The 9,712-nt window shown below is 45.7% G+C and overlaps 1 protein-coding gene across 2 annotated transcripts; it reads left to right on the top strand.

The window, feature by feature from the left end:
• The first annotated feature begins 131 nt into the window (after positions 1-131).
• LOC129500592 (sialic acid-binding Ig-like lectin 13) lies at positions 132-7,986 on the top strand. Of its 2 annotated transcripts, XM_055311197.1 has the most exons (9): positions 132-244; positions 310-699; positions 888-1,166; positions 1,356-1,403; positions 4,575-4,832; positions 4,914-5,198; positions 5,499-5,598; positions 5,966-6,047; positions 7,483-7,986. In XM_055311197.1, the coding sequence occupies exons 1-9, from the start codon at positions 193-195 to the stop codon at positions 7,705-7,707; spliced, it is 1,719 nt and encodes a 572-aa protein (XP_055167172.1). In that variant the 5' UTR covers positions 132-192; the 3' UTR covers positions 7,708-7,986. The 2 variants fall into 2 exon arrangements, with proteins under 2 accessions (XP_055167172.1, XP_055167173.1); XM_055311198.1 differs by lacking the exon at positions 888-1,166.
• Positions 7,987-9,712: the final 1,726 nt, after the last annotated feature.

Genomic DNA, 9,712 nt, shown 5'->3' with positions numbered 1-9,712 from the left:
GAGGTACAGGAGGGACAGGCCATGGACAGAGACCGGGGGACGAGAGATTGCTGGGACCCCATCTGGAAGGAGAAGTGGTTAATCTTCAAGGGCCATGCCATCAAGTTCCCCTTCTGTGGTCAGTCACCTTTCAGACATCAGCCCTTGGCTTCCTACTGGGGCTTCCTCTCTGTCCTGTGATACCAACGCACCATGACTCTTACCCCAAAGATGTTGCCACTGCTGTTTCCCCTGCTGTGGACAGGTGAGTGGGCCAAGGGGAGGAGGCCAGGTGGGCAGGGGCTGCCACTGACCCTCAATTCCCTGCAGGGTCCCTGGCTCAGGATTTGAGTTTCCGTCTGCAAGTGGAAGAGAGCGTGAAGGTACAGGAGGGCCTGTGTGTACGGGTGACCTGCAAATTCTTCTACCCCCCAAATGGATATACTGCTTACGGCTATAACCCCGCTTACGGCTACTGGTTCCGGGAAGGGGCCTCTACGTCTCAGGATGCTCCAGTGGCCACAAACAACCCACATCGTAAAGTACAGGAGGGGACCCAGGACCGATTCTGCCTCCTTGGAAACCCCCTGGAATATGACTGCTCCCTGGAGATCAAAGATGCACAGAGAAGGGACTCGGGGACATACTTCTTCAGGGTGGAGAGAGGGTCTTATGTGAGATATAATTACCTACAGAACCAGCTCTCCGTGCATGTGACGGGTAAGAAATGGGGCCAAGAAAAGGACACATGCCACATGTATGGGTCCTGAGGGCTCTTGTGGCAGGGCTAGGAGGGGATCCCTAATTTCCATCCTGTCTGGGGAGGAGATGGCTGGCCTGCGGGTAGAGGCTGCTTCTAAGGCACACTCAGGTACCATCTCCAGGATCTCTGTCTCTCTCTTCCTCAGCTTTGACAGAGACACCTGACATCCACATCCAGGGACCTCTAGAATCTGGCCACCCCAAGAACATTACCTGTAGCGTGCCATGGGTCTGTAAAAGGGGGACACCCCCCACATTCTCCTGGTTCGGGGTTGCTCTCAACTCCTGGGGCTCCAAGACTCCCCACTCCTCTGTGCTCACCCTCACACCAAGGCCCCAGGACCACGGCACCAACCTTACCTGTCAAGTGACCTTCCCCAGAGGTGGTGTGAGCACAGAGAGGACCATCCAGCTCAACGTGTCCTGTGAGTCCCAGGCCAGGATACCAGGGTCACTGAGAGCAGTGAGTGTTGGGGAGGGGGAGGCAGAGTCTGGAATCCTAAGAGAAAGGAAAGAAAACACCTGACTCCACCGCTTTCCTATTTCTAAACTTCCTGGGGGAAAGTGCCCACAGCTACCTTCCTACCTCTGAAAACAATTGTCTGTCTGTCCAGATGCACTCCAAAACCTGACCATCAGTATATTTCAAAGAGAAGGCACAGGTAAGGTACTACCTCTCCTCTCAGACTGTGGTACAAGTGTTGTCTGTTTCCTCCCCTCAGAGCAGAACTGGGGTTTCAGAGCTCAGGTGGGAGAAAAGCTTAGTTCTCAATGGTTCTCAATGGGTGAGAGCCTAATGGGTCTCCATGCCTAATGGGTTTGGCCATCCCCCAGCTATGCTCTCCTCCCAAACCTTGCCCCATTCCCCTTAGGATCTGGACCCTGCCTACTCTTGCAGTTTCCTTCCACATTATAGTGTTATTGTTTAAAACAGTAAGCATAAAATGTGTCTTGGTCTGCTCTGGGCTGCCATAACAAAATACCACAGACTGAGGGGTTTATTTATTTCTCTCATTTCTGGAAGATGGCAGGTCCAAGATCAAGGTGTCAGCCCATTTGGTTTCTGGTGGGAGCTCACTGCCTGGCAAATGGCTGCTTTCTGGCAGTGTTTTCTCTCACACAACTGAGAGTTCTCTGATGTCTCTTCATATAAAAGCACTAATCCCATCCTAAGGCCCCTACTCCCATGACCTCACCTAACCCTAATCACCTCCCAAAGGCCCATTCAAATACCTCCAAATACCACCATATTGGGGGTTAGGATTTGGACATATAAGCTTGAAGGGAACACAATCTAGTCCCTAGCAAAACTGAATAAAAATAAAATAGCGTCCAGTAGCTATGTACCTCCCCTCTTGGCTATCTTTCCAAATATAATCTACACATCTATGTTTTAAAACACACACATATGTACACACCATACTATATACGCTGATCTGCCTTGTTTTCATTTTTTAAAATTTTTTTTAAAATTTATTTATTCATGAGAGACACAGAGAGAAAGAGAGAGGCAGAAACACAGGCAGAGGGAGAAGCAGGCTCCTCGCAGGGAGCCTGATGCGGGACTTGATCCTGGATCCCGGGATCACGACCTGAGCCGAAGGCAGGTGCCCAACCACTGAGCCACCCAGACATCCCATTTTTTAAAGTTTTTATTCAAATTCCAGTTAATATACAGTGCAATGTTGGTATCAAGTATATAATATAGTGATTCCACATTTCCATACATCACCTGGTGCTCATCAGAAGTGCATTCCTTAATTCCCTCTACCTACTTCCCTCATCCCCCACTCCCTCCCCTCCAGTAAACCATCAGTTTGTTCTGTATAGTTAAGCATCTGTTTCTTGATTTGTCTCTCTCTCTCTCTTTTTTGCCTTTACTTGCTTGTTTTGTTTCTTAAATTCTACACATGAGTGAAATCACATGGTATTTGTCTTTCTTCAATGGACCTATTTAACTTAGCTATATTTTAAAAATTTATTTATTTATTTATTTATTTATTTATTTATTTATTTATTTGAGAGAGAGAGAGAGAGGGTGCATGAACACTTAAGGGTAGAGGCAGAGTGCGAGGGAGAGAATCTTCAGGCAGACTCCCCAATGAGCCCAGAGGCTGACGTTGGACTGGGCTTGATTCCAGGACCCTGAGCCTAAATCAAGAGTTGGTCACTTAACTGGCTGAGCCACCCAGGTGCCCCTCTCTTAGCTATTATTTTTTTAATTAACTTTTCATTGTGGAATAATTTTAGGTTTACATAGTACATAGAGTTTCCATAAAGCCCTCACTTGGCTTTCCTTGTCTTTGAAAGTCTTAATCGCCATGATGCACTTATTCCAACTAAGTAAGTGATGTTGATACATTATTGTCTCTATGAGTACATAGGAAAACTTCACTCCTACTGATGACTCCATGGTCTTCCAATTAGAAGTATATTATACCATAAACTACTTAACTAGTCCCCATTGGTGGAAAGCCATGGTGTTTCCTGACTTCTGTTACGACAAATAATACTGCAACAAATAACTTGTACAAACATACCCCATATATGTGCATGTGTCTATAAGATAATTTTCTAGAAAAGTCCCAAATCAAAGGGTATGTTTGTAATTTCAACAGATACTGCCAAGTCATGCTGCATGGAAGTTATTCTGTTTATAATATCAACCTGCTGAACATTTTCGTCCCTGCCGATGTCTTAAGTAAATTCACTGTCATTTTAACTTAAATTATCATTTTGTAAACAGGTTGTGTATCTTTCATTATGTTTAAGAATCATTTGTATTTCTTTGTGGACTTTTTCTTAATTATTTGGAAAAGCTCTTTTTATATTAAGGAAATCAGCTGTGTGTTAGTTGAAAGGACTTATTTCCAGCTTAATGATGACCTTTTGACTCAGCACATGGTGTTTGTTAGACAAAAACATGTTTTTTTGAGGGGAGATGTTGGCATTCAGTGGCATACTGGAGTTGGCTCTTGATGGCTGGCAAGAGTCAACTCTGTATATGTTTTCCCAATTCTGGGTTCAGCGACATCTAGTTGGATGCTTGAAATTGGCCAAGAGGTAAGTGTTTACGCTAAGGAAATTGGCAAATATTGCAAATCAGAACTTTTTTCTTCCCTCCCACTCCCTAATGAGTTGGTTGTTAACATTTACCAGTAAACCACTGTTACACATATCAATATTTCTTTTCATATCTCGGTATTTCTCCAATCTAATATTATTTTTTGAATGCTAAGTAGCCTCATAGGTCAACACTCATAGGTCAACCCAAACATAAACATTCACTCAAGCCTTACAGGACCATCTGGTTTTTTTTCCCTGAGCATGCAGGGCCATTTCGCACCCTAGGTACAGCTGCACTTTCTGTGCCTGCCTCAGCAATGTCCTTCCATGTCAGCTCCCCACCTGTCTCATGCTCCACTTTAGTCTCTCCTCCTCCAGGAAGCTCTCCCTGCCCTGACAGTCTCACTGAACTCCCATCCTCAAGGTTCCCTCAGCACAATGTACCCCCTTCACAAAACACATCAGACTGCTCTTTGATGCCTGATTTGGGGTATCTCACTCACAAGACTGTGAACTCTCATACACACCTAAATTAGACAGATCTTAGTGAACAAAGAAAGATTGAATGCACAAGGGCCTCTTGGAAAGGCTATAGCACCTGCTCCCAACCCTGTCCCCTTGGGCTGACTCCATAATCATGGGGTCCAGTCATGTGGTGGAAGAGAAGAGACAGATTTACATGATGTGAGGAAAGGAGAGAGACTGAGAGACAGAGAGAGAATACCCCTAGTGAGAGCCAGGGCTTAACTTTCTCTCTGTCTTGCCAGGAACTGAGGCTCTGGGGAATGATTCATCTCTCCTACTTCAGGAGGGCCAAGCTCTGTATCTGGTCTGTAGTGGTGACAGCAACCCTCCTGCCAGGGTGAGCTGGACCCGGGGTAGCCTGACCCTGAAGTCCTCACAACCCTCAAATTCTGGGATCCTGGAGTTTCCCCGGGTGGAACTGGAGGATCATGGGAAATACATCTGCCGAGCTCAGCACATGTTGGGCTCCCTGGAAGCATCCCTGAGTCTACTTGTGAAGAGTGAGTTGGAACACACCTGCAAGGGCTGCCTGGGTCCTGGGGAGAGCAGCCTCCTCTGATCCTTCTCCTGTCTTCCCACAGACCCTCCAAAGCTATTTGGTCCCTCTTGCTCCTGGGAGGGTAAGGATCTGCACTGCCACTGTTCTGCTCAATCCCAGCTGCCCCCCTCTCTGCACTGGCAGCTGGGGGAGGAGCTGCTGGAGGGGAACTACAGCAACACCTCCTTGACCATCACCTCCAGTGCTGCAGGGCTCTGGGCCAACAGCAACATGAGCCTCAGTGGGCCACTGGACTCAGGCCTCAGACTCAGCTGTGAAGCCTGGAATTCGCATGGGAAACAGAGCACCACCATTCTGCTGCTGCCAGGTCAGGGGGGTATAAGGGTAATGCCCAGGGAGGGGGTAGTATGATCCAGGATTCTGAAAGACATTGAGGAGAGAAGTGGCTCTGACTCAGGCAAAGGGGCACTTGAGGTCAGATTTGTCTATAGATTGTCAGGGGAGGGGCCGGGGGAACCAGAGGCTAGGATCACATAGAGGGGTGGGGGACAAAGAAGCCAGCCCTGGGTAGAAGTGGGCACAGCCCTGGGCCATGGATTCCAGAAGGTTGGGTGCTCAGATGCCTGCCTAGTGGGATTGGAGTTTACCCCAGATCTCTCACCTGCAGGAAGACTGGGGCCCAGGACATGTGTGGTTCGGGGGGCCATCTGGGGAGCTGGTGTCATGGCCTTGCTTGCTCTCTGTCTCTGCCTCATCATCTTCTTCGCGTGAGTGGTGGCCCCGGTTTGGGTGAAGGCCTCATGAGGTTGGGTGGGGAGGGGACTCAAGGAATCCCTCATACTCAAAGCACAGAGCTAAAGAAACCTGACTAGGTGATGAAGTCAGAGAAGAGGCAATTCGTCATCCTGATGCAATTCATTGAAGCAGCATCAGGAATTTAGCCTCCTGACATCATGGCTGTGGCTAGGAGTAGTCTGTTCCCCCACATGGGGTTCCCGCCATCAGGAGGAGGGAACGCGTGGTCTCTTCCTGGTCTCTGCAGCCAGACAGCATCCCTCATGCTCTGCCTCAGTTATCCTTCCAGGCTCCCAGCAGTGAGCAGCCAGGCTGAAGTGCCCTGATCTCTCTCCTCAGAGTGAAGACCTACAGGAAAAAATCAACCCAGAAAGCAGCACACAGTCATGGCGTCCATCCAGCATTGGATACCGTCTCCCAGGTGAGTGGCCAGGGCATCTTTCATCTTTCTACCTGGTGTCTTGGGATGAGCCATGGGGCAGTTCATTCAGCATGCCAAAGGATAAGTCCCTCACCGACTTCCCAAATTCAGTCCTTCCTCAGAATTTCTGGCTGCACTCAACTCAGAGACCTGAGAGCCATCCTTTCCTCTCCCCTCTCCTCCACCTACCACAGCCAGTGATGGACCGAGTCTCACTCATTTCCCTTTTAGCAAAGCTTTTTTCCTTTTAGCCCCTTCCCTACTGAGCCCTTACTGTCTCCCTTCTGGGTCACTAGTCTTGCCTCCACCACTCCATCTCTCCATCTCTCCTCCCAATCTTTGGGCAAGAAATTACCCCAAACAGCTGCCACCCCTGTGCTTGCTTCCCACTATCTAGACCAGCATGGTCCAACAGAAATATCATGTGAGACACATACGTAGCTTAAAATTTACTAATGGCCACATTTATAAAGTAGAAAGGACCATGAGATCAATTTTAATGTAATATATTATTTAACCCAATATGTTCAAAATATTATTTCACTGTCATCTCATCAATAATCAATGTACAGATTATTAATGAGATAATTTACATTCTTTCTTCTTCTTTTGGTACTAAATTTTTGAAATCTAGGTTTTATTTCATACTCGTGGCACACCTCCTTTCAGAATCGCCACGTTTCATTTGCTCTGTAGCCACATGTGGCTAGGAGCTACCGTATTGGACAGTAGTAGTCCAATTTCCTCAGTCTGGTGTTCTGTGATCTGTCCCCTCCCGAGTTCTCCAGCCCACTTCCTGACCCTGACCACAAAATTAGCTCCTTATCCCCAGGCAAGGCTTATTCTCTGTGACTCTGTGCCTTTGCATGCATAATTTCCTGTGACCTCTCCATTTGCACTGGCCAGACCCTAATCCCCTTTCACGCTCCAGTTTAAATATTCCCTCCCCTATGCAGGCAGACTGTCATCATGCCTTCCTGTAATAATCAAGGCCTATCCTCAGCACCCTGTGAGCCCCGGGCAGACAGGGCAGGTTTCTGTGATTCTCACCCACATTTATGGCACCCTGCTTCTATGCATCAGATCACAATTTGCAATTAGATCATTTGCATGTGTACGTGCGTATAGCAATTTGATACTCTCTCCTTGCCCTGAGAGGCTGAGGTCAGAGATCGTGTGTGCTGAAGTTTCTTGACTGCTTACTCTATTTTCATATCTGTAAAATGAGGATAACAGTTATATCATCCACCGGAGAGTGGGGGAGTTATAAGGATTCAATGCCATTGTAATGAAAATTTGTTAAAGATACAAATGAATGAAAGAGTGAATGAATGAATGGATGGATGGATGGATGGATGGATAATGGATGTTCAGGAAATGGGCATGAAGTGGCTAAATGAGAAAGTGACCTCCAGACCCCACTTCTCTTCTCCAGACCCAAAGGCCAGCTCCGATGCTTTTCCCTCATTCCACTCAGGATCACCTGAGCAAACCCTGGTCAGACAGCCCCTCAGAGCCCCTGCCCCAAGCTGCGGCCACCTCCCCCTCGGAGAAGGATCAGGAGCTCCACTATGCCAATCTCCACTTCCATGGGCTTAAGCCACACAACTTTCAGGACCAAGAGACAACTGAGTATGCAGAGATCAAGATCCAGAAATGACAACCCCCAACCCGCTCCTGTCACTGGGAAGGCCAGCTCTGACTGGGCAGGACATCTCTGAAAAAATGCATGTCAGGCACTGATTCTCTATGAATTGACTACCCTCTGAACCAAAGTTTATAAATGTGAATGTGACACTCCTTGGAGTGGCTGAAAGTCACAGTTAAGTTCAAACAGCAGGCAAACCACTTCACCTCCCTGTGTTTCCTCCTCTGTAAAATGGGGGATAATATTCATTAGGAACATTGTTCCGTGGGAGAAAAAATGTACCATTTTCATTGTTAGATATATCTTGTGTTAAGTTTCTCACGGGATGGAGGGAGATGTCAGCTTCTGAACATGTACTCTCTCTCTCTCTCTTTTTTTTTTTTTTTGGTAGTGAGGGGGTGGTTCATGTTTATTTTTAAAAGTAAACCTATTTCTAAATGTAACTCTCTGGTGGGAGTAGGTATTTCCTAATACATATATCTAACAAAAGATTCATCCACGGTATAAAAAGTATATACAAGGATCTTTCAAAAATCAGTAACAAAAAAGGCAGGCAACCCAATAAAAAACGTGAGATATTCAAGGGGCCAATAGGTACATAGAAAGGTGTTTAACTTCTGTAGCTGTCAAGGAAATGTGAACAAAAAGTCCAATGCTGTGCCATGGCGTGGCCACCACATTGGCTAAAATAATATAAACAATATAAAGAATATCAAGTGTTGAAGACATTACATTGAGTGAAATAAGCCATCCCCAAAAGACAAATATTGCATGATTCTAGTTATATGAAGTATGTAAAGTAATGAAATTCTTAGAAACAGCAGATGAGGGAAATAAGAAGCTACTTTTCAGTAGGTAGAGTTTCAGTTCTGCAAGATGAAGGCTTTTCTAGAGCATAATGAAGTGCACATAGTTAACACCACTGTACCATACACTTAAAAGTATTTAAGATGGTAAATTTTATGTTGTTTTTTAAAGCAATAAAAAGGAATAATATATAGAGGTTACCAAGGGGTTGGGAGGTTAGGGGTGTGGGTGGATAGTCAATATTTAATGGGTACAGAATTTCATCCATCTAGGGATGGATAATGGTGACAGCTGCACAATGTGAACATACTAAAGCCATTAATTGTACATTTATGACAACAAAATGGTATGTATACTTTGCCACAATAAAGATTTTTTTCTTAGAGCATATCAAATGTGCAGCACATATACAAAATGTTCAGCAGCACATATACAAAAATTGGAAAGATGCAGAGAAGATTAGCCCCTGTGCAAGAATATAAAGGGTTGATGAAGATATGTAGCAACTGGAACTCTCATGCATTACTAAGGGTAGGAGGAGTGAGAATTGGCACAACCACTTGGACAAATGTCACTCTCTACTAACACTGAGCACAGGAGCCAGCAATTTCACTCCAAGGTGTGTCTCCAACAGAAGTGCCTACAAACGTTCACCAAATGTGTACAAGAATGTTCATGGCAGTTCTGATTGCCACAGCTGAAAAATGGAACCTGCCCAAATGCCCATTAACAGTAAGACGGGTAGATAGACCGCAGAGTATCCATGCAGTGGAAGAAGCAAATAAAAACATACAACACATGAGAATCTTACAAACATAATGTTGAGTGAAAGAATGCAGACACAAGAGTCCCCACTATGTGATATCTTTGATATAAAGTTTAGAAATAGACAAAGTTAATCTTTGGTTTTAAAAGTCCAGATGCTGGTTACTGTTGGAGGGTAGAGACAGGAAGGGGCCAGTGGAGACCTCCTGGACTCTTCTGGTAAAGATCTGTATCTTGATCTGGGTGAGTCCAACTGCTTGGATGTGGTTACTCTCTGAAATATTTCTGAGTAAAATATTTGTGATTTGTGCCCTTTTCTGTATGAATAGTACTCTTTAACAAAATTTACATTAAGATTTTTTTTTTAAAGATGGGGTGACTGGATGGCTCATTCAGTTAAGCATAGAACTCTTGCTTTCAGCTCAGGTCATAATCTCAGGGTTGG

Source organism: Nyctereutes procyonoides, unplaced genomic scaffold, assembly GCF_905146905.1.
Source record: "Nyctereutes procyonoides isolate TBG_1078 unplaced genomic scaffold, NYPRO_anot_genome, whole genome shotgun sequence".
Lineage (NCBI taxonomy): Eukaryota > Metazoa > Chordata > Mammalia > Carnivora > Canidae > Nyctereutes > Nyctereutes procyonoides.
This window is presented reverse-complemented; position numbering and strand designations above follow the sequence as displayed.